At 43.8% G+C, this 25382-nt stretch overlaps 1 protein-coding gene across 1 annotated transcript; it reads left to right on the forward strand.

The window, feature by feature from the left end:
- Positions 1 to 6921: 6921 nt before the first annotated feature.
- On the forward strand, positions 6922 to 25041 carry LOC140406649 (immunoglobulin superfamily member 1-like; the record flags this gene model as incomplete). The annotated part of the gene is made up of 4 exons (XM_072494652.1): positions 6922 to 7017; positions 9022 to 9315; positions 23577 to 23873; positions 24946 to 25041. Coding segments are annotated over exons 1-4 (718 nt in total), but the record flags the coding sequence as incomplete, so codon positions are not given.
- Between the last annotated feature and the right edge of the window lie 341 nt (positions 25042 to 25382).

Here is a 25382-nt window from a genome sequence, read left to right on the forward strand (position 1 = left end):
AGGCAATAAGGGGCAATGTATCATGACTAATCCCTCTAAACTGCACATCATTTGCTTGTGGGGAGAATGCAGAGCACACGGAGGAAACCCATGCAGACACATGGAGAATGGGCAGACTCCACACGAACAGTGACCCAAGCGGGAATCTAACCTGGGACCCTGGAGCTGTGAAGCAATAGTGCCGGCCACTGTGCAAACTTGCCACCCAAACACTGTACTGCTGTGCCACCCATCCGCAACCCCAACATCCGTCATGCTCCTGTCCTTGGTGAATACCGATGCAAAGTACTCTTTGAGGATATCAACCACTTCGGCTGACTCCACGGATGCCCTCCCTCCTTTGTCCTGGAGTGGGACTACTCTTTCCGTAGAAACCCTCTTGCTCCTCGCATATGTATAAAATGCATTGGGATATTAATAAACCCAATGGCAATGACATTTCAAGCCCACTTTTAGCTCACCTAATTCCCCGCTTGAGTTTGTCAGTCTTGACAGAGTCAGGCGCCGCTGTAATAATTGTATGTACTTATTTCAGCGAAGAGAATCTATTGTTTGAAATTGCACAGATTAAAATAGATTTTCACACTTTTAAATTACATTTTTAAATCAGTTGTACTTAACATAAATATTGACGTCAAAATAAATCTTCACTTCCAGGGAAGTATTTCTGATCAAACATCTCACTTTGGTAAAGGGTATTCCACTGATTTATTATATTTATTGTTATTTTATTTACTACTTTCAGATCTAGTTACATTTAAATATCTGTATCACGTGCTGAGCTGAGCTACTGAAATGTATTCTGCAATTTCAAATATCTCACTGTTTCTTTGCAACCAAACTCCTTAAAGTAAGATTGGTCAACATGAGATGCCGGAGCAAACATTTCCCTCCAGCACAGTTCAGCAGTTACTGAGTTATCACATTCTCACTGTACATGAAGTCCTGATGATCTATTTAACAGTCATTTCTGTTCCGGTCAACACAGTTCACCGGACAAAGGCAAATATATCACTTGATCAACCGACTGGAGTGTATTTAGAAACAGAGAATGTCACCATTACCTGCACCGGCCAGACATGTGATTCTGATAAAACCTTCTCCGTTTACAAAGATGGTCAACATTTTAACGGTGCTGGAATTACCACACAGGACATCTCTGCAACTTTCTCATTTGCTGCAATCGGCAATAGAGGACATTTTGCGTGTTATTCTTATTGTGTGCATGATCAGGAAACATCCGCAGTGAGCGAATCTGTGATTGTGACAATAGCAGGTGAGGGACTGAAAACAGTGTTTTTTTTAAGATAACTGCTTCAGTTCATTGTTATTTTACAAAGCCTGTTTCATCTAATGTAAGAACATTTTCGGTCAGATACTGAGAGGGAGCATTTTAATTGAATAAAATCCTGACAGAATCTATGAACGTTTGGGGCCTGGATACTTGATCTATAACTATGAGCCAGAGAAGACCACACGAGCCAATCAGGAGGAGGTGTGAAGTATCCAGTCCACAGATGATGTGGTCTGGAACTGAACTGCAGACTGTGATCATTGCCACATGATGGCGCAGTCACTCCCACGCTGCGTGAGTATTTAGAGAGTGCTGCACTGTCAGGGGCTAGATATAAAGAATTTAGGGTTTGAGGTCGATAATCCGGAGCAGAACTCCTTCTACAGCCCGTCCGTTTCCGCTACTGCGGAGGTGCTGCACTCTTGGAGGTAGATGTAAATAATTCAGGAACTGAGATCCATAACACAGGCTGACACGAACCTCGATGCCTGTACTGAAGAAGGCTGCACTGGGCGGGGTAGATGTATATGCTTTCAGGCTTGAGCTTCATAATCCACGCCGACACTAGCCCCCACCCCAAACCCGTGGAAAGAATGAGGGAGGGCTGCACCGGAGGTAATACGTGAATGAGCCGATTTAAGCAGATTTGATCGCACTCTCATGAGGCAGAGGAAAGCACATTTAACTCCCACTCCATGCAACCCCTTTTTAAATTCTTATTTCCCAGATGTTGGTTTCGCTGGCTGGGCCACAATCTATTCCAAATCCCTAATGTCGCTGCAGAATGTGTTGGTGAGTTGCCTTCTTGAAGCGCAGTCCCTTGTGCTGCACACACCGTTAGAGAGGAAATACCCCGGTCTTCACACTGGGACAGTGAAGAAACAGCGATATATTTCCAACTCTGAGTTATTTGCCACAGGATTCCTAGTCGCCACAGTGTTTGTAAGGCTCGTCCAGTTCCGTTTCTGGACTTAGTACGCTACCCTGAGGAACTGCTGCAGTGATGTCCAGACAATTATGTGAGTGACCTTCAACAACCACAACCATCATACACTGCGCTTTGTATGACTCGAAACAGAGGACAGTTTCAGAACTCATTCCCATTGACTCCAGTTTTGCTAAGGCTCCTTGAAGCCATATTCGACCTTCGATATCAATGAAAGTGTTAGCTATCGTTTGGGTTCCAGCTCGTCTTTCCTTGTTTGACCCTAGGCTGTAATGATGCCAGCAGATGAGTAACCGTGGTAAACCGGATCTAAGCGGCAGTGAGCAAGTTATGGCTTAGTAAATTCCGCTTGATAGCACTGTTGATTTAGTCAGGGAGCAGCTCAGTGGACTGTGAGACCGGTTTGTTTTCCGGAGAGACGCCATCAGTGGGTTGTACTCCTCGGGCAACCTACGGTATCCATGTGACCTCTCCCTGTCAGTTGTTCCCCCCTGCCTGCGGTGTGGTGATCGGCAGGTTAAATCCCAACAATCAGCTCTCTCTTTGATCTGTGGCTGTGAACCTCAGAGACTCAGGGTGCTTTGAGACAGATCAATGGAGATTTTTGTCCTAACAATGGCCCTAATATGTATTCTTCTGATACATTTAGAACTAATCTATCCACTTTCTCTTTACTATAGATCGGCTGGCAAAGCCAAGGGCAGTCCTTGATCAATGGACCGGAGTGTATGTAAGAGGAGAGACTCTCACTGTTACCTGCACAGTGACTGGAGATAATCGAGAAAAATACTTCAAATTTTACAAAGATAAACAACGTTTGTCCACCCGTCGAATTGACAGAAACGTCAAAATTGGATCAATCCGGGTCACTGATAGAAGAAGTGAAGGGCGATATGCCTGTCAATATGGAATTTCCGTCGGTGGTAGGCAGCTAATATCCCCAATGAGCGAGACTGTGGAGGTGACCATTTCAGGTAAATAACATAGAAATGAAACTTCTGTTTATTCTGTGGGCTTTGATTATTGATTATTTCCGCTCCGGTTCACGGCAATAACAATGTAACTTTCATTTGGGGTGGCTGCCCGTCACCGGGGTGGCACGGTAGAAGCGACAGTATTTCTAAATGAGTGTCCATTTCATTCCTCAACGATTGATTCTCTAAATGACAGAATGTGGCATGAATTCACCGATGGTGCATCGGCTGTGGCTCTGGGGACTCAGGCGCCGGTATGGGGAGGAGGTGGTGGTGAAATGAGGGGCGGAGTGTGAGAGGTGTGCGAGTGGGGAAAGGTTCATTCACCTGGGGGAGATATTCAGCTAGCTACGGTGAAATTACAGTCCTGTGATTTCGGAGTTTATGACATAATATTGCTTGAAAGGAGCGGACTCTGCCATTGATTTTCTGCACCAACGAATGACCAATTCCGATCCTACAGCCCCCATTGAGAGCTCCATGTTGCTTCGTTAAACACCCGTCTCCACCTTCCAGCCACCCACCTCGTCATTCACTCTCTTTGTTGGTGTGACCAAAAGTTCAACTTCTTTTGGATTGTCTCAATGCAAATCCTCAGTCCATAGAATTCTGGCTTTGTCTCAGAGATATACATCTATATATTCACCATGTTAATCCAGACTGACACATATATATATGAGCTAGGTTAATCCAGACTGACACTCCAGTATTGAGTGATGCACTATTGGAGCTAGATACATATAGTCTGGGACAAGAGCTCTATAATCTAGTCTGACAAATCTCCCAGTGCCAGTATTGAGTGTGCATTTCATTATTGGAGGTGGCTGTGTACACACTGGGACTTGTGCTTCATAACTCAGGCTGACAATAGCGCCTGTAACAGCCCTGTGGCTTGAGTGAGGGAGCAGCTCAGTTGGATGTGAGGCCAGTTTATGGTACGGAGAGACGCCAACAGTGGGTGTTACCACACGGGCAGCCTACGGTATCCATGTGACCTCACCCTGTCACCCATTCCCCCTGCCTGCGGTGTGGTGAACGGCAGGTTAAATCCCATCAATCAGCTCTCTCTAAAAAAGGAGATGGTGGCCTGTGATCCTCAGAGACTCAGGGAGCTTTCAGACAGATCAATGGAGATTTTTTTATCACAAAGGCCCTAAAATATGTTCTTCTGATACATTTGTAACTATTATATCTACTTTCTCTTCACCATAGATCCGCTGGCAACGCCAAGGGCAGTACTTGATCAATCGACCGGAGTATATGTAAGAGGAGAGACTCTCACTATTACCTGCACAGTGACTGGAGATAATCGAGAAAAATACTTCAATTTTTACAAAGATAAACAACGTTTGTCCTCCTATCAAATTGACAGAAACGTCAAAACTGGACGATTCGGGGCCACTGACAGAAGAAGTGAAGGGCGATATGCCTGTCAATATGAAATTTCCGTAGGTGGTAGGCAGTTAATATCCCCAATGAGCGAGGCTGTGGATGTGACCATATCGGGTAAATAACATAGAATAGAAAATTCTATGTTTATTCTGTGGGCTTTACGTTTGATTATTTCAGCTCCGGTTCAGGGCAATAACAGTTTAACTTTCATTTGGGGTGGCTCCGTGTCACCGAGGTGGCACGGTAGAAGCGACAGTATTTCTAAATGAGTGTCCATTTCATTCATCAACGATTGATTCTCTAAATGACAGAATGTGGCATGAATTCACCAATGGAGCATCGGCTGTGGATTTGGGGACTCAGAGAGCTGATATGGGTAGTGGGTGGTTGTCAAATTTGATGCATGGTGTGAGGAGTATATTAGTAGGGAAAGGTGCATTCACTGGGAGATATTTTGCTAGCTCCGATGAATTCACAGTCCTGTGATTTCGGAGTTGATTACATAATATTGCTTGAAAGGAGCGGACGCTGCCATTGATTTTCTGTACCAACGAATGACCAATTCCGATCCTACCGCCCCCATGGAAATCTATATGTTGCTTAGTTAAACGCCACTGTCATGTGAGAGTACCTTTATGAAATGGATGTTTATTACTGCAGTGATGTCAGAGAGTTGGTGGAGATGGCCTGTCTGTCAGCTTTTTACTTTCGCTTGAGGCTTTTGCTGCAGGGTGGATTTGGTTTAATTTTAGTTTTGGAGACACTGAAATCACACCAGGATGCGTATGAATCCCTGCAAGCTTATGAATGTTTATTTGGGGTTTTCAAAGTGGTAACTGCTCTCAGTACTGAATTTAAACCTGATGTGCTTCTGTTAAAAAATGTTTTAAGTCGTATGGGTGTTGAAAGGAAAGCATGGATTACTTAGTGTTGTATTCTTTGCGGGTTGTATTTGAATTAATGGTTGCTAAGATGTTCACTTTGTTTTAGAAAGCTTAACTTGAGTTCATAGAATAAACATTGTTTTGCTTTCAAATTCCTTTTCCATTTCTGCTGTACCGCTCCTGTCGAGTGGGCAGTGTGCTTCCCTTACCACAATCTATTAAAAGTTGTGGGTCTGGTAGGGCAGCACCGTGGCGCATTGCTGCCTCATGGCCCCGAGGTCCCAGGTTTAATACCGGCTCTGGGTCACTGTCCGTGTGGAGTTTGCACATTCTCCCCATGTTTGCGTGGGTTTCGCCCCCACAACCCAAAGATGTGCAGTGTCGGTGAATTTGTCACGCTAAATTGCCCCTTAATTGGAAAAATGAATTGGGTACACTAAATGAAAAACAAAAAGTTGTTGGTCAGGTGAACTCCATGATGCACTTTGGGGTTCTCTAAACCATGCCCAGAAGACCACTCTTCAACCTCCAGCTCTCCAACTGGTCATTCACTCTCTTTCTTGGTATGACCAATAGTTCAACTTCTTTTGGATTGTCTCCATGCAAATTCACCGGACATATAATTTTGGCGTAGTCTCGGATATATATATATATATATGTATATTCACCAGGTTAATCCAGACAGAAACGCATATATATATTATCAAGTTAATCCAGACTGACACTCCAGACGTTGCCAGTATTGAATGCGACACTATTGGAGCTAGACACAGATAGTCTTCGACCAGAGCTCGATAACCTAGTCTGACACATCCCCCTGTGCCAGTACTGAGGGTGCATTTCACTATTGGAGGTGGCTAGAAACACACTGGGACTTGTGCTTCATAAATACTACCTGTAACAACCCTGTGGCTTTAGTCAGGGAGCAGCTCAGTGGACTGTGAGACCGGTTTGTTTTCCGGAGAGACGCCATCAGTGGGTTGTACCCCTCGGGCAACCTACGGTATCCATGTGAACTCACCCTGTCAGCTGTTCCCCCTGCCTGCGGTGTGGTGAACGGCGGTTAAATCCCAACAATCAGCTCCCTCTAAAAAAGGAGATGGTGGCCTGTGATCCTCAGAGACTCAGGTTGCTTTCAGACAGATCAGTGGAGATTTTTGTCCTAACAATGGTCCTAATATGTATTCTTCTGATACATTTATTACTATTCTGTCCACTTTCTCTTTACCATAGATCCGCTGGCAAAGCCAAGGGCAGTCCTTGATCAATGGACCGGAGTGTATGTAAGAGGAGAGACGCTCACTATTACCTGCACAGTGACTGGAGATCATCGAGAAAAATACTTCAATTTTTACAAAGATAAACAACGTTTGTCCTTCCGTCAAATTGACAGAAAGAACAAAATTGGACCATTCCGTGTCGCTGATAGAAGCAATGAAGGGCGATATGCCTGTCAATATGGAATTTCCGCCGGTGGGAGGCAGTTAATATCCCCAATGAGCGAGACTGTGGATGTGACCATATCAGGTAAATAACATGGAATAGAAAATTCTATATTTATTCTGTGGGCTTTACGTATTGATTATTTCAGCTCCTGTTCCGGGCAATAACAATTTAACTTTCATTTGGGGTGGCTCCGTGTCACCGAGGTGGCACGGTAGAAGCGACAGTATTTCTAAATGAGTGTCCATTTCATTCATCAACGATTGATTCTCTAAATGACAGAATGTGGCATGAATTCACCAATGGTGCATCGGCTGTGGATTTGGGGACTCAGAGAGCCGGTATGGGGAGTGGGTGGTTGTCAAATTTGATGCAGGGTGTGAGGGGTATATTAGTATGGAAAGGTGCATTCACTGGGAGATATTTAGCTAGCTCCGGTGAAATCACAGTCCTGTGATTTAGGAGTTGATTACATAATATTGCTTGAAAGGAGCGGACTCTGCCATTGATTTTCTGTACCAACGAATGAACAATTCCGATCCTACAGCCCCCATGGAGAGCTATATGTTGCTTAGTTAAACGCCACTGTCATGTGAGAGTACCTTTCTGAAATGGATGTTGATTACTGCAGTTATGTCAGAGAGTGGGTCGAGCTGGGCTGTCTGTCAGCTTTTTCTTTCGCTTCAGGCTTTTGCTGAAGGGTGGGTTTGGTTTCATTTTAATTTTGGAGAAGCTAAAATGACACTAGGATGTGTATGAATCCCTGCAATCATATGAATGTTCATTTGGGGTTTTCAAAGTGGTAACTGCTCTCAGTAGTGAATTTAAACCTGATGTGCTTCTGTTAAGTTTTTTAAAATGTCTTATGGATGTTAAAAGGAAAGCATGGATTACTTAGTGTTGGATTATTTGGGGGTTGTATATGAATGAATGGTTGCTAAGATGTTCGCTATGTTTTATAAAGGTTAACTTGTGTTCATGGAATAAATATTGTTTTGCTTTCAAATTCCTTTTCCATTTCTGCTGTACCGCTCCTGTAGAGTGGGCCGTGTGCTCCCCTTACCACAATCTATTAAAAGTTGTGGGTCTGGTAGGGCAGCACCGTGGCGCATTGCTGCCTCATGGCCCCAAGGTCCCAGGTTCAATCCCAGCTCTGGGTCACTGTCCGTGTGGAGTTTGGACATTCTCCCCGTGTTTGCGTGGGTTTCTCCCCCACAACTCAAAGATGTGCAGGGTCGGTGAATTGGTCACGCTAAATTGCCCATTAATTGGAAAAATGAATTGGGTACACTAAATGAAAATCAAAAAGTTGTTGGTCTGGTGAACTCCATTATGCACTTTGGGGTTCTCTAAACCCTGGCCCAGAAGACCACTCTCCAACCTCCAGCCATCCAACTGGTCATTCACTCTCTTTCTTGGTATGACCAATAGTTCAACTTCTTTTGGATTGTCTCCATGCAAATTCACCGTGCATATAATTTTGGCCTTGTCTCGATATGTATATTCACCCGGTTAATCGAGACAGACGCGCATGTATATATGATCTAGATTAAACCAGACTGACACTCCAGACGTTGCCAGTATTGATTGCTACACTATTGGAGCTAGATACAGATAGTCTTGTACCAGATCTCTATAATCTAGACTGACACATCCCCCGGTGCCAGTATTGAGGGTGCATTTCACTATTGGAGATGGCTTTATACACACTGGGACTTGTGCTTCATAATTCAGGCTGAAAATACCACCTGTAACAAACCTGTGGATTTAGTCAGGGAGCAGCTCAGTGGACTGTGAGGCCGTTTTGTTTTCCGGAGAGACGCCAACAGTGGGTTGTATCCCTCGGGCAACCTTCAGTATACATGTGACCTCACACTGTCAGCTGTCCCCCCCTGCCTGCGGTGTGGCGAACGGCAGGTTAAATCCCAACAATCAGCTCTCTCTAAAAAAGGAGATGGTGGCCTGTGATCCTCAGAGACTCAGGGTGCTTTCAGACAGATGAATGGAGATTTTTGTCCGAACAATGGCCCTAATATGTATTCTTCTGATACATTTATAACTATTCTATCCACTTTCTCTGAACCATAGATCCCCTAAAAAAGCCAAGGGCAGTCCTTGATCAATCAACCGGAGTATATGTAAGAGGAGAGACTCTCACTATTACCTGCACAGTTACTGGAGATAATCGAGAAAAATACTTCAATTTTTACAAAGATAAACAACGTTTGTCCTCCCGTCAAATTGTCAGAAACGACAATTTTGGAACATTCCGGGCCACTGGTAGAAGAAGTGAAGGGCGATATGCCTGTCAATATGAAATTTCCGTCAGTGGTAGGCAGCTAATATCCCGAATGAGCGAGACTGTGGAGGTGACCATATCAGGTAAATAACATTTAAATGAAACTTCTATGTTTATTCTATGTGCTTTACGTATTGATTATTTCAGCTCCGGTTCACGGCAATAACAATGTAACTTTCATTTGGGGCGGCTCCCTGTCACCGAGGTGGCACGGTAGAAGCGAACAGTATTTCTAAATGAGTGTCCATATCATTCCTCAACGATTGATTCTGTAAATGACCGAATGTGACATGATTTCACCGACGGTGCATCAACTGTGGTCGTGGGGACTCGGAGCCGGTCGGGGGAGCGGGTCGTGGTGATATTGGTGGTAAGGTGTGATGGGTATGTTAGTAGGGAAAGATTCATCCATTCGGGGGCGAAATTGATATGCTAAGGTGAAACCATAGTCCTGTGGCGGATGGGGTTTATTACAGGCATAAAGTACCGGACTGTGCCATTGATTTCCTCTATCAACGAATGCCCAATTCCGTACCCCCTTCCCCCTGGAGTGGTATCTACTGCATATACTGTCAAATATCACCCGACAACCTGCACCCACCGCGTCATTCATTCTCCTTGTTCGTATGACCAGCAGTTCGACTTCATTTCGGTTATCTCCAGTTGAGATCTCCGGACCGATAATTGTAGCTTTGTCTCGGAGGTCGGCATGTTGTCATATCATAGAATTTACAGGGCAGAAGGAGGCCATTCGGCCCATCGTGTCTGCACCGGCTCTTGGAAAGAGCACCCTACCAAAGGTCAACACCTCCACCCTATCCCCATAACCCAGTAACCTCACCAACACTAAGGGCAATTTTGGACACTAAGGGCAATTTATCATGGCCAATCCACCGAACCTGCACATCTTTGGACTGTGGGAGGAAACCGGTGCACCCAGAGGAAACCCACGCAGACACGGGGGGGACGCGCAGTCTCCGCACAGACAGTGACCCAAGCCGGAATCATACCCGGGACCCTGGAGCTGTGAAGCAATTCTGCTATCCACAATGCTACCGTGCTGCCCCTGTAATATCCTCAATATCAAGCAACATAATCGTAAACTCACTGTACCCCCTCCAAAGCCTCCATATCCTTCAGGCTCAATGCCGTGGATGAAGGAGAACCTGACACATTCCTTCTTTCCGAGTTTCTCGACCTGCGTTTTCACTTTTAGTTACCTGTCGACCTGTACACTCAGGTCCCTGTGCCTTTCACTACCTCGGAAGTTCTGATATTTATTGCTTATTTCGCACTCGTATTAGATGTTTCAAAATGCATTACCTCACATTTGTCCACATCAGACTCCATCTGGCATCTCTCTGCCGAAGTCTCCAACCGATCAGTATCCTGCTGTGCAGACCCGATGGGCCGAATGGCCTCCTTCTGCACTGCATGCTCTATGTTTATGTTCATCAATTGCAAATATATATCCAGCTCTCTTCGGCAAAGTCCTATGCAATCCACCTCCAACAGTAGGCAGCGCATTCAAACCCCAAAAACATATCACTCATAGCTCTCTTGATTGCCGTCTTGTAATTGTGACCGCTAGTCACTGACATACCAATTAGTGGAAAAGGAATATCCTCTTGACCCTGTCAAAATTGTTCAGAATATTCGCCGCTTAATGTTCTCTGATCCAAGGAAACCTGTCCAAGGAGGAGGGGCCGCATCTCACCTGCAGGGGCACTAATATCTTGGCTGGTAGGTTTGCTAGAATCACTAGGGAGGATTTACCGTAGTATGTCAGGGGTTGGAAACCACTCAACGTTAGCGTAGAAAGTGTAATAACTGAAGGGGAAACATAGAACAAAATAAGAGAACGACATTACCCGCAGGCACAGCAAAGAAGGTGACAAGTTTGGGAAGGGCGGAGTCAATGCAGGACTCAGGATGTTGTATGTTAATGCACACAGTGCACGGAACAAGGTAAATGAGCTTGTTGTACGCATTGAAATTGGCCGGTACGATGATGTGGGCATCACAGAGATGGGGCTGCAGGGGGAATCAGGACAGGAATCTCCATATACAAGGATGTGTCCTATGAAAAGGGCAGGCAGGTGGTCAATGGGGCGGGGTTGCATTGTTGGTAAGAATGAAGATAAATCGATAGCAAGGAGCGGTATGGGATCAGAAGGCATAGAATCTCCAGGTAGGCTGAGGAATCGCAAAGGTAAAAGTACCTGATGGGAGTTATGTACATGCCCCCTGGCACTGGCCAGGATGTGTGGCAGATAATAAATCAGGAGACAGAAAAGGCAAGTCAAAAAGGCAATATCGTGTTATGGGCGAGGCGTTTTCAGAACCCAAAATGTATCATGGAGTTCAACCAACCTCTTCCTTTAATGGATGTGTTGCTTTTCCTAGCACACGGCTTTTTTCTTTGGTGTGGGATTACAATTATGGACACGTGGGTTTTTAAACACAAAACAATGTTTATTCCATGAACTGAACTTAACATCTGAAATAAACATTGGATCTCTTAACACCCCTTACTTCAAAGATAACTCAGAAAATATTGCAACAGTCAATAACTCCTTAAAATGTTCCTTCAACTTTCAAGAGACTTAACACCTTTAAACAGTATGACATCAGGTTAAAGGATAGACATTATTTCTGTAGAATGGCAGAGATATAGTTGCTCGGTTGACTTCAGCTCCAGCACCTTGCTTTCTTCCTGAAAACTCTCTGGAAACACACAGACACACACAACCTCCAGTCTCACACTGGCTTTCTCCTTTTAATCAGCTCACAGCAAAACCAGCCAGTCACTTTTCAAACTGCAAAACCAAACTGCCAAATGGCTGAACTGAACTGAGCTCCACCCACTCTATGACATCACTGTTTTCTTAAGGGCACATTGCTTAAACATCCAGTTCTTAAAGGCACTCTCGCATGACAATTGCAATAATCATGGGCGACTTCAATATGCTGATGCACTGGGAAAATCAATTCCGTTGTGGATCCCAAGAAAAGGAATTTATGGAATGCCGAACAGATTTTTTTTAAGAGCAGGTTGTGACAGAGCCTGCTCGGAGACAGGCAATTCTGGATTTGGTGATGTGTAATGAGGTAACTTGATTAGGAACTTAAGGTGAAGGAACCCTGAGGGAGCAGTGACCACAATATGTCAGAATTTACCCTGCAGTTTGATAGGAAGAAGTTGGAATCAGATGTAACGGTATTAATATTAAATACGGGAGACGACAAGGACACGAGGAAGGGGCTGACCAGTGCTCATTAGAAAAGAAGCCTAGCAGGGAAGACAATGGATCAGCAATGGCAGGAGCTTTGGGGGATTATTCGGGAGGCACAACAGAAATTCATCCCATTGAGGAGGAAACATGCTCAGGGGAGGACAAGGAATCCATGGCTGACGAGGGAAGTCAAGGACCAGATAAAAACAAAAGAAAAAAGGTTGCAAAGTGGCGAGGATTAGTGGGAACCCAGGGGATGGGAAGCCTTTAAAAGCAAGCAGAGGACTACTAAAAAAAACAGAAACGGTGGAGAACATGAAATATGAGGACAAGTTAACTAGCAATATAAAATACATAAAAAAGGTAAGAGAGGCAAAAATAGATATTGGGCCATTGGAAAATGTGGCTGGAGAAGTAATAATAGGAAATAGAGAAATGACAGAAGAACTGAATGCTTACATTTATTATGGGCCAGGGTTTAGACAACTCCAAAGTATATCATGGAGTTCAGCTGATCCACGACGTTTAATAGTTTTGCTTATGGGGAGCACAAGGATCCACTCTCCAGGAATTATGCAACAGAGACCATAAGTATTTTTTAAAAAACAAAACAATGTTTATTCTATTAACCCAGTTAACATTTTAAAAAATACACTGGAAACATCTTATCAACTACAAACATACGTAACCCCAGAGATACAATACTCTATAGATAGCCCTTAATGCCTTTCCGAGCAACATCCATAAGTTAACCCTTTTAACAACGACAACAGGTTTGAATTCTCTCCATAAACAGGTATTACTTTGAAATTATCAACTGAGCTGAAGACGCTTTAGCTGGTCGAGAGAGGTCATTACACATTTGTTTGCTCTGAAGATAGCTCTATGGAATTCCTTGCCCAGTGAATCAGTAGAGGCTCCTTCATTAAATGTTTTTAAGTTAAAGATAGATAGTTTTTTGAAGAATAAAGGGATTAAGGGTTATGGTGTTCGGGGCAGAAAGTGGAGCTGAGTCCACAAAAGATCAGCCATGACCTCATTTAATGGTGCAGCAGGCTCGAGGGGCTATATGGCCTACTCCTGCTCCAAGTTCTTATGTTCTTATGTACACGTCTGACAACGAAACCAAAAACAGAGCCACAAAGCATATTTTCAGCTCAAAACGAAGTAAAAGACTGAAAGACAGCACAGCTACAGCCACACACTGACATCACTGGAGCTATTTGCTAAACACCCATTTCCTAAAGGTACATCCACCTGACACCTCACACCAAGAATAAAAAAATAAACCATCAACTTTAGGACGGTTTCATTTTTCACCTTTTTATTTTCCGTTTAAGATATACTGACAGTAAAATATCTTTACGTTTCACAAAACAAAAGACACAAACAGGTATAACAACATAGTCCATTTTACTTCTTCTTCATCCACCGAATCTGCTTCTCTTCATCACATTCGTGACAAAGCATCGGCTATCACGTGTTCTCGTCCTGCCACACATATTATTCCACATCACTCGCATCAACAGCGACTTTGAATGGTTTGGTATAATTTGAGATGGCTAACACAGGAGCAGTGGCTAACACAGACTTCAAGCCGTCAAATGCCAGTTCACACTCCACTGACAAAAGAAATTTCCTACGTTTCTTTGGCAAATCCGTCAGTGGAGCGACCACACTGCTAAAATTCGGCATAATTTACCGGTAAATTCCACTCATGCCAAGAAATCGCATCATTTCCCTTCGTGCTGAGGATACTGGGAACTCCCCAATAACGTTTGTTTTCACAGCCCGTGGCACCATTCGACCCTCTCCGATTGTGTGGCCAAGGAAAGTGACTTGGGTTTTCCAAGTTCACTTTTAGCTATGTTTACAACCAAACACGGCTCCTGAATTCGATCGAATAACCCCAACAGACGCTTCAAAATGGTCTCTGCATGTCTGGCTGAAAATTACCAGATCGTCGATGTACACCGCACAATTGGGTAATCCTGAAACAACTTTGTGAGGTAATCGTTGAAATGTGGCTGGGGCGTTTTTCATGCCAAATGGCATAACCTTGAATTGGTATATACCATCTGGAGTCACAAAACCTGAAATCTCCTTCGCCCTTTCGGACAAAGATACCTGCCAGTAACCTTTAAGTGTTTGGAAATAAAAGCTGATTGTCCCACTTTCGCATTCCTCTGAGCGTGGGATAGGATAAGAGTCCGTTCTTGCAACTGCATTCACCTTTCTATAGTCCGCACACAACCGTTGGGTACCGTCCGGTTTCGGTACTATCACTATGGGTGAGGTACATTGGCTGCAGCCCACTTCAGTTGTGCCATTTTAAAGCATACTTTCAATCTCTCTGTTATGCAGTGCGTATTTTAAACGATTAAGTGGACACGGATGTTGTTTAATTGGAAAAGCATTTCCCACATCTACATCATGTATAGCCATTTTAGTACTTGCTAACCTATCTCCACAAACCTGCCCATGTGATATCAATAACTCTTTCAGGTCAGTTAGTTTTTCCTCTGGAACTTACTCAACAATTTATCCGAATTTTTAAGAGCATCCTCGTTTTCCAATTTAATTGGAGGAATGTCAAATTCAAAGTATCTGGATTCAGTTCTTCACTTTAAAACCTCCTCCTTTTGCTCTCCTTCCCTTTCAAAGTACCTTTTAAGCATATTCAGATGACACACTCGGTGAGTATTCCTTCTATCTGGCGTTCCTCCCACATAATTCACCTCACTTAATTTCCTTTCAATATGATAAGGTCCACAAACCTAGCTTTTAAAGGTTCACCTACCACTGGCAATAATACTAAATCGTTGTCTCCACTGGGAAAACTGCGAACTTTTGCTTTCTTGTCCGCTACCCGTTTCATCACATGTTGTGCAACCTTTAAAGATTGTCGAGCCAATTCCCCTGTTCTATTTAATCGTTCAGGACAATTTGACACGCAGTCCAATAATATAAGTTCCGACTGCTTACTCACCAATTTTCCTTAATCAATTTAAGTGGTCTTCTTACCTCATGACCAAGCATTAGTTCAAAAGGACTGAATTTGGTTGACTCATTAGGTGCATCCCTAATTGCGAACAGTATGAATGGAATTCCTTTATCCCAATCCTCTGTATAATCTTGACAATAAGCCGTCTTTAATGTCTGATGCCACCTTCCTAAAGCTCCCGGCGATTCTGGATGGTACGCAGTTGACTTAAATTGTTTTATTCATAAACTATCCATAACTTCTTTGAATACCCTTTGGGTAAAACGTGATCCTTGATCCGATTGTAATTCTGTGGGTTGTCCATCTACGGTAAAGAATGTAAGTAACTCCTTCACATTCATTCTAGCTGTAATATTGCGTACTGCAATGGCCTATGGAAACCTAGGAGGCACATCCATTATAGTCAAAATATATTGATTCCCACTTTTCGTTTTAGGAAGCCGTCCTACGCAATCAATTAAGACCCTTGTAAAAGGTTCCTCAAATGCTGGAATGGGTATTAAAGGCGCTGGTTTTATCACTGCTTGATGTTTCCCTATCACATGACATGTGTGACATGACCGTCAAAATGTAGCTACATTTTTATGTAGTCCAGGCCAATAAAAATATTTTTGAATTTTAGCTTGAGTTTTCCTTACTCCCAAATGCCCTCCCACTAGGACCTCATGTGCAACTCGCAACACCTTCTTTCTATACACTTCCGGCAATACCACTTGCTGAACTCCTTTCCACTTTTCATCCGCCTGCATATGCAAAAGTCTCCATTTTCTCATCAAGACATCATTTATACGGTAATAACATTCTGATATACACTCAGATTCCTCTTCCGCGTATGCTTTCTGATACATCCGTTTTATTTCTTTATCTTTCTGTTGTAACTCCGCCAATTTTCCTGAACTAAAAATATCCGCCTCATCCTCCACCTGTTCTTATCCAACCATCTGATCAAAATTCGTTTCTGATAATTGCACTTCAACTTCATCTTTACTCTTTGATTTCTCCTCTTGTCTTATCCTATGACTTTGCGACCTTGTTACTACACAATCCGGAAACATCACAGGGTATTCGTCCTTCAACACGTCAGTTGTCTGATTTTCCACTGGTTTATCAACCACAGTAGACACCACTCCCACCTGCGATCCAGCTTTATCATTACCTAAGATTAACTCTATTCCTGGACACGATAGTTTGGCTATTACTCCTACTACCACTTCACCACTCATCGCTGCGCTTTCCAACCTTACCTTATATAATGGAACACTACTTCTCTCACCCTGAATTCCACATATTACCACCTTTTCTTGCAATATTCCTCGCAAACTACATAATTCCACATCTCTTACCATCAAAGTTTGACTAGCTCCCGTATCTCTTAAAAATGTGGCTTCTTTACCTGCTTCTACTGATACACATGAGTAAATTTTAATCACACAAGTAAATTATTTAAAGAGATCTGGCACCTTCTTATCAACTACCTCTTGATCAGGCACATCCTTCGCTTCACTGGGGCTGTTCTTTCCCACGTTAACACACCTCATTCTCTTATCCTGTTTTACCACACCAGTCTCCCCAGTGCTTTTCTTCAACAACCAACAATGTGACTTTATATGGCCTAGCTTATTACAGTGAAAACATTTGAAACGTTTCCTGACTCTTCCAACCTCCTGGATTTATTTCTTAATCTGAGGTACACTCTCCTTATTATCTCCCGTCAGATTCCTTTACCTTTACCGCTTGAGTATTTCTCTTTTCCCCAGTTTCTATCCCTCACAGGCTGAAACTGATGTCGGAAACCAAACATTGATTGATGAACTAATTCATAATCATCTTACATTTCTGCTGATAAAATTACAATTTTAACCTTCTGTTCTTCCACGTGAGTTCGCACTACATCCGGAATTGAAGATTTAACTTCTCTAAATGTATTATTTCTCTGAGAGCGTCATACGTTTGATCTGTTTTCAAAGCCCCTATCCACCTATCAAAAGTACTCTGTTTGATCATTTCAAACTGCACATATGTTTGACCAGGTCACCTCCTTAAATTTCTAAACCTTTTGTCTGGCTTCAGGCACGAGTTCATATGCACATAAGATGGGTTTTGTCACCTCCTCATACGTTCCAGATACCTCCTCCGGTATGATGAAAACACTTCACTAGCTCTACCTACCAACTTCGTTTGAATAAGTAATACCCACATGTCCTGTGGCCATTTCAGTTGTTCAGCTGCCTTCTCAAATGAAATGAAAAAGGCTTTTATCTTCTTCTCATCAAACCTTGGCAATGCGTGGACATATTTAAATAGATCCACACCGAGCCTTCGACTATGACGCTCAAGCTTATTATCCTCAGTACGATCCTGAAACTGTACGTGTCCCTTTACATCTGCCAATTTTCACTGACTGGTGTTTCATGGCCATTTTCCGAAGTTCAAACTCTCTCTCTTTTTCCCTTTCCTCTCTCTCTCTTTCTCTCACATTTCCTTTTTCCTCTCTATCTCTTTCTCTGTCATTTCATTTTTCCTCTCTATCTCTTTCTCTCTATTTTTCTTTTCCCATCATTGCGTTTTCAAGCTGCTTTCATTCTTTCTCATGTTCCAGTTGTTTAAACTATAACTGAAATGTTGCCAGTTCTAATACGTCCGACTGTATCTCAGGCTAGTTTAAATGTTCAGCTACCGCCGTATGTACCTCGCCTTTTCGTACGCTGTCAGGCAACATTAACTGCAATGTCTTTGCCAGTCTAAAAGCCTTTTTTTTTGTCTCTGTTCGTCAGGTACTGCGTGTGACCTTCTCCAACCCCCAATACACCCGAGCCTCTGAATGAGCCATTGTCTAACACACACTGCCTTCTGAAACTGGAATACCACACCTGAAAAGCAAACTCAAATATGGTCACCCCTCACTGTCTTTCAGTTTACTAAGTCAACCCAATCACGAAAGATAGATCTTCATCCCGGACGAGCCCACAATTAATTATGGCCCAGGGTTTAGAAACTTAAAATATGTCATGGAGTTCACCTGAGCCACGATTTTTAATAGATTTTGGTTATGGGGAGCCGACGGATCCACTTTCCAGGTGCTATGCAACAGAGACCATAAGTATTTTTTGAAACAAAACAATGTTTATTCTGAGAACAAAGTTACAAATCATCAAGTGAGCTGAAGACATGTTTTAACTTGTTGAGAGAGACATAATTACACATCTGTTTGCTTTGAATACAGCCCTACAACTCAAAGCCAAACTAAACAGAGCCAAAATGCAGCTTTATAGCTCAAAATAAAAGTGAGAGACAGAAAGACAGCCCAGCTCCACCACACACTGACATCGCTGCAGCTATTTGATAAACACCCATTTCTTAAAGGCACATCCACCTGACACTTTGCATCAGTCATCACGGTGGTAGGCGCCAGTGGGATGTCAGAGCTTCAGGGGAATCAGGGTGAAGGGGTGAGTGCAGTGGCCATTACTAAAGATAATGTTCTGGGGAAACTGAAAGGTCTGAAAGTGGATAAGTCCCCTGGACCGGTTAGATTACTCCCTAGGGTCCTAAAAGAGATAGCTGAGGATATTGTGCAGGCATTGCTGGTGATCTTTCAGGCATCACTGGAGTCAGGAACGGTCCCAGAGGACTGTAAAATGGCTAATGTGATACCACTGTTTAAGAAGGGATGGAGGCAAAGACGGGAAACTATAGGCCGGTTAACCTGACTTCGGTAATTGGTATGATTTAATAGTCCATTATTTAAGATGAGATAGCGGAGTACTTGGAAGTGCATGATAAAATAGGACTGAGTCAGCACGGCTTTGTCAAAAGGAGGTCATGGCTGAAAATACTGTTCTTTGAGGATGTAACAAGGAAGTTAGGCAAAGGAGAACCAGTGGTCGCGATTTATTTAGATTTCTAGAACGCCTTTAACAAGGTGCCGCATAGCAGACTCTTCAAAAAATTAAGAGCTCATGGTGTTAAGGATACGAACCCGGCATGGATAGGGGATTGGCAGACTGGCAGAAGGCTGAGGGTCAGGCAAAAGGGATATTTTTCGGGATGGCTTCCAGTGACTCGTGTGCCTCAGGGATCAGAGCTGGGAGCACAGCTTTTCACACGATACATTGACAATCTGGAAGAATGAACTGTTGCTAAGTTTGCAGATATGCAAAGATCTGCAAAGGGACAGGTAGTATTGAGGAAGAAGGGGGCTGCTTAAAGACGTAGACAGGCTAGGAGAGTGGGCAATGAAGTGGCAGAAGGAGTACAATGTGGAAAGGTGTGAAGGTATGCAACTTGGAAGAAGGACTGGAGGGTCGACTACTTTCCACATGGGAAAAGCATCGCAAATCAGAAGCAGCAAGCCACTTGGGAGTCCGTTTTCACGATGTTCGTACGTTTAACGTGCAGGGTCATTCGGCAGTTAGGAACGCAAATGCAATGTAGGCATTCATATGGTGAGGGCTAGGATTCAAGCCCAGGAATGCACTTCTGAGGCTGTAAAAGGCTCTGATGAGACCCCCATTGGAGGATTGTGAGCAACTGTGGGCCCCGCATCTAAGGAAGGATGTGATGGGCCTTGGAAAGGGTCCAGTGGAGGTTCACAAGAATGATCCCTGGAATGAGGAGTTGTCGTACGAGAAACGGTTTAGGACTCTGGGTATGAAGTCGTTGGAGTTTAGAAGGATTAGGGGGGATCTTATTGAAACACAGGATACTGCGAGGCCTGGATATAGTGGATGTTTCCACTTGTAGGAAAAACAAGATCCAGAAGACTCAATTTCAGACTAACGGCATAGGCAGCACGATAGGACAATGGAAAGCAGTGTTCCTTCACAGCTCCAGGGTCCCAGGTTCGGCTTGGGTCACTGTCCGTGTGGGGTCTGCGTTGGTTTCCTCCGGGTACTCCGGTTTGCTCCCACAAGTCCCGAAAGGTGTGCTGTTAGGGAAACTGTCCATTATGAATTCAACCTCTGTGTACCCGAACAGGCGACGGAATGTGGCAACTATGGGATTTTCACGGTAATTTCATTGCAGTGCTAATGTACGCCTAATTGTGATAATAAAGAATAATATTATGAAAAAAGAGATAGGAGAATTTTCTTCAGCTCGATGGTGGGGATGCTGCGGAGACCAAGTCACTGAGTGTCTTTAAAACAGAGATTGATAGGGTCCTGATCAATAATTGGATCAGGGGTTATGGGGAGAAGGCAGGAGAATGGGGATGAGAAAACTATCAGCCATGATTGAATAGCGGAGCAGACTCGATGGGCCGAGTGGCCTACTTCTGTTCTTGTTCTTAGTCTTATGGAGAACAAGCCCAGTTTCTCCGATCTTTCACTGTATCTAAAATCCTTTATTGCTGGTATAATTCTAGTAAATGCTCTCCGCACCCTCTCCATGCCTTCAACATCCTAAAATAAGGTGCCCAAAACGGAACACAATACACCAAATGGAGTCTGACCAATGATATATAGAGGTGTAGCATCACTTCCTTGCTTTTATACTCTATGAGTCTTTATGACCCCCGAGGATTTTATCAGTATTCTTTACACAGTTCAATGCCAGTCCACCTTTAGAGAATTATGCACTTGAGCCCCGAGGTCCGTCGGCTCCTGGATCTGCGAAAAGTTGCACCATTGAGCCTATATTGTCTTGCCATCTTTCTTCGACCAAATAACCTCACAATTGGCTACATTGATGGGATTGTTGTTTTTCTGATAAGAAGCCTTTGGCCAGCAACGTCCCACAGGGATGAATGTTTTTTACATACATCAATGACGTGCATGTTAATGTCGCAGGCGCAATTGGTAGTTTTGCAGGGTACAGGAACACTGGGGATGTCCCTGACAGTGAGGAGGGCAGTATTGGACTGGGAATGATACGGATCAACTCGTAGTTGGGCACAACAACAGCAGACGGAATTTACTCCTGATAATCTGCGGGGATGCATTTTACGAGGTCTAATAATGATAGGATAGACAGAATGTCCGGTAGTTTCCTAGGGAGTATGGAGGAGCAAGGGGAATTTGGTTGAAAAGTCGATGGATCCCGAAATGTGGCTAGATAGGGCAGTGCAGAATGCACACTGAACGACTTCCTTCATTACGCGGCGTATAGAGTAAAGGAGCAAGTTGTATTGTCCAAATGTATATAACATTGCTTTGGCCACAGATGAAATACCGTGTGCAGTTCTGGTTGCCACACGATTGGAAGGGCACTAATGCAATGGCGAGGGTGCAGAGGAAATTTAGAATGATGCCGCCTGGATCACTGCCCTGGATCACTGTCCGAGTGGAGTTTGCACATCCTCGCCGTGTTTGTGTAGGTTTTACCCCTTCAACCAAAAGATGTGCAGGGCAGGTGGGTTGGCCACACCAAATTGCCCATTAATTGGAGGGAAAAAAAATAGGGTACTCTAAATGTATCTAAAAATAATAGTGATATTTAGGGGCAGCACGGTGGCACAGTGGTTATCACTGCTGCCTCACGGCGCCGAGGTCCCAGGATCTGGGTCACTGTCCGTATGGAGTTTGCACATTCTCCCCGTGTTGCGTGTGTTTCGCCCCCACAACCCACAGATGTGCAGGGTAGGTGGATTAACCACGCTAAATTGCCAATTAATTTAAACAAATGAATTGAGTACGCTACATATATATTTTTTAATGATATGTCATGGTCGACATAGACGTGTTGGATGGAAGGGTCAGTTTGCCTGCTCTATGACTGTATCGTCACCGACTCCCCAATTACTTCATCGAAACAAATAAGTGGTGTGTTATATTTCCTGTAAATGTTGCCCTAAAATTTCTTGCACTGTCCAGAAAAATCCCAGATTCTCCAGTCTCTATATATAACGCATTTCCCTCAGCACTGCGACCATTCGATTGATGTACTCCAAGGCTATTTCCAAGGCCTGGCATTCCTTAACAGTCTGGTGCACAGCATTGGAGACAAGTTAGAACTATTGGTGCACAAATATTCAGCAGAACTCCCTTTGTTAGTCCATGTACTTATTACAAGAACACATATCAGTTATCTGTCTCTTTCGAGGATGTCTTGCCAACGCGCTTTAAGGTCCAACTCCTTCTGCGCCTCATTTTTCTACTCCATTTACTTTACATTCAAAACACTGTAAACTTGCCAATTCCCTGTCCAGTTCAACAGATGAGGATACCTTATTGAATGTTGTGAAGGAAACGATAGGTAGGTTTTTGAACAGTAGAGGAACTCAGGGTTATGATGAGCGGGCGCCTAAGTGGAACTAAGTCCACAAAAAGATTAGCCGTTATCTTATTGAATTGCGGAGCAGGCTCGAGCGGCCATATGGCCCATTCCTGCCTCTAGAACATAGAACATAGAAAAATACAGCACAGAACAGGCCCTTCGGCCCACGATGTTGTGTCGAAACGTTGTCCTAGATTAAGCATAGATTATCACCGAATCCACAGTGCAGAAGGAGGCCATCCAGCCCACCGAGTACGCACCGGCCCCCGGAAAGAGCACCCTACCCAAGGTCAACACCTCCACCCAATACTAAGGGCAATTTTGGACACGAAGGGCAATGTATCATGGCCAATCCACCTAACCGGCACATCTGTGGACTGTGGGAGAAAACCGGAGCACCCGGAGGAAACCCCCGCACACACAGAACTGTGGGTGTACGTACACCACATAGACTGCACTAGTTCAATAAGTTAGCTCTCCACCACCTTCTCAAGGGGTAATTCGGGATGGGTAATGAATGCTAGTTCAAGACGTCAGCTCACCACCATCTTGTCAAGGGGTAATAAGGGCTGGTAAGGAGCCGAGCCAGCGACACCCACATCCCATGAATGAATGAAAAAAACTCTTGTTCTCCTCATCCTTCCAACAGAAACGACTCAATTCATGTTCTCCTGCATTAAAATTAATCAGTTGTGTTTCCTTCGCATTATACATCTCTGTGTCGTCTGTAAGTGCATCCCTCCTCGCTCCTCATTACACTCTCCTGCTTCCTCGCATCTGTGATTGTATTCATTTTAATTGTGCCGTTTTTTCAGATTATAATCCACTCCCGACAAGTCAGTGTTGAGTTTGCAATCAGTCGTCACTGTTCCTTTGTTTCTAATTGCAGATTTACATAAACCACATCTCTCAGTTGATTTGGATGGTGTTAGTGAGGGTGGAGATATCACTTTCAATTGTACAAGCCCCCTGGAGCGTCCTGGCATTGCATTTTACTTATACAGGCAAGAAGAACCTCCTTTAGTCAGTGTCAAACCCCCTGATGAAGACAGACATGCTGTCACCTTCGCCATCAAGAATATCGACCACTCGAAAATAGGAAACTATACCTGTCAGTATGAAGCAAACATCAATGGAAGAAACCTATCCTCGCCTCATAGTGACGCTGTCAGGATCACTGTTAGAGGTAAGTGAGATTGGCTATCAATATATCCATTCAATTTTACTGAAGGTTTTCCCCACAATAATTTCGATCAGCGATCCTGGTGACACTAACTACTGTAATTAACAATTCAAACGTATGTGGGCATGGGACAGATTTTTTCCCCTCCGCAGGTTTCCAGTATTGACCCAATGGATTGTGAGCATCACAGGTGTAACACACATACAGGTGGGAATAATGGAACATCTGTCTGATAGTTGGCACACGGTGGTATCTCATGAAAATTCTCATGACTTACAGCCAAAATGAGCAATCGGTCTGGTGTAAATGAAAGGTAAGACTTCTTAAAATCAATGGATTGATTTGAACCCCATTGCTGATTAGCAGTTTTCACTGTGGACCACTTTTCAAAAACTCGGAAAAACGGACTGATACAATCAAATTATCCAAATAATGTTAAACCAAAATAAAAACATTATAAAATATACCACAAGGCCGGAAAATGCTGTATCATGTTACATGCAGAAGTGAAACGGCCAAATGGCGTTTTAACTGCGTTTTCAAAATAATGATGAGCTTTGATTGGTTACATAAGCAATAGATCTGTGCAGTGGCGAGGGAATGTCTAAACAGGAGATGTTGGTTGAACATCATTGACGAAACGAACAGAGCTGAGATTATTATAGTGTCTTCTCTGTAGGCATTTTTTGTGACGTGGCGAATGCAGCTTGAAATCTTGGTAGAAGCATATTCAGTAACTTTCAAATGGTAACTGGAATATATACTGAATTAAAAGTTAATGGAGGATGAAGAACGAAAAGGTTTGGTGGGAGATAGAGACTAATTGAATATGAGATTAAATGTGACAGCACAGATGTTATGGATCGAAGGATCTCCTCCTCGTTTGGATACTTGTGTGTTCCTACATCTAGTTTTCAACTTCTGTTTATTTTCTCTCCCTCTGGCCTGGAGAAACTGTTTGTGCCTGCAGTATTCCCGTCTCAATTAGTGTCCCAACAGCAGTACCACATTGTTGACCTTGGGTAGAAGATGCTCATTCACAATGTTCTGTTCTTTCTCCCATTGTCTCATTCAGAAAGTAAGTCTATTGCTCCCCTAGCGGCTGGTGTTGGTTCTGCTGCGGGTCTAATTCTCATCCTGGCTCTCCTGGGCGCCTGCCTCTGGCGGAAAGGTAGGTCATACTCGGTATAACAACAGGTCATCGTACATGCACCGACCAAGGTGAATGTCGCCTCTTCGTGAACACTATGACCCAATTCGGTAAACAATCCAGCCAATTAGGCACCACGGTAGCACAAGTGGATAGCACTGTGGCTTTGCAGTGCCAGGGTCCCAGGTTCGATTCCCCCGCTGGGTCACAGTCTGTGCAGAGTCTGCACGTTCTCCCCGTGTCTGCGAGGGTTTCCTCCGGTTGCTCTGGTTTCCTCCTACAGGTCAAAGACGTGCAGATTAGATGGATTGGCCATGATAATTTGCCCTTAGTGACCCAAAAAGGTTCCAAGGGGTTATTGG

This window comes from Scyliorhinus torazame, unplaced genomic scaffold, assembly GCF_047496885.1.
Source record: "Scyliorhinus torazame isolate Kashiwa2021f unplaced genomic scaffold, sScyTor2.1 scaffold_750, whole genome shotgun sequence".
Lineage (NCBI taxonomy): Eukaryota > Metazoa > Chordata > Chondrichthyes > Carcharhiniformes > Scyliorhinidae > Scyliorhinus > Scyliorhinus torazame.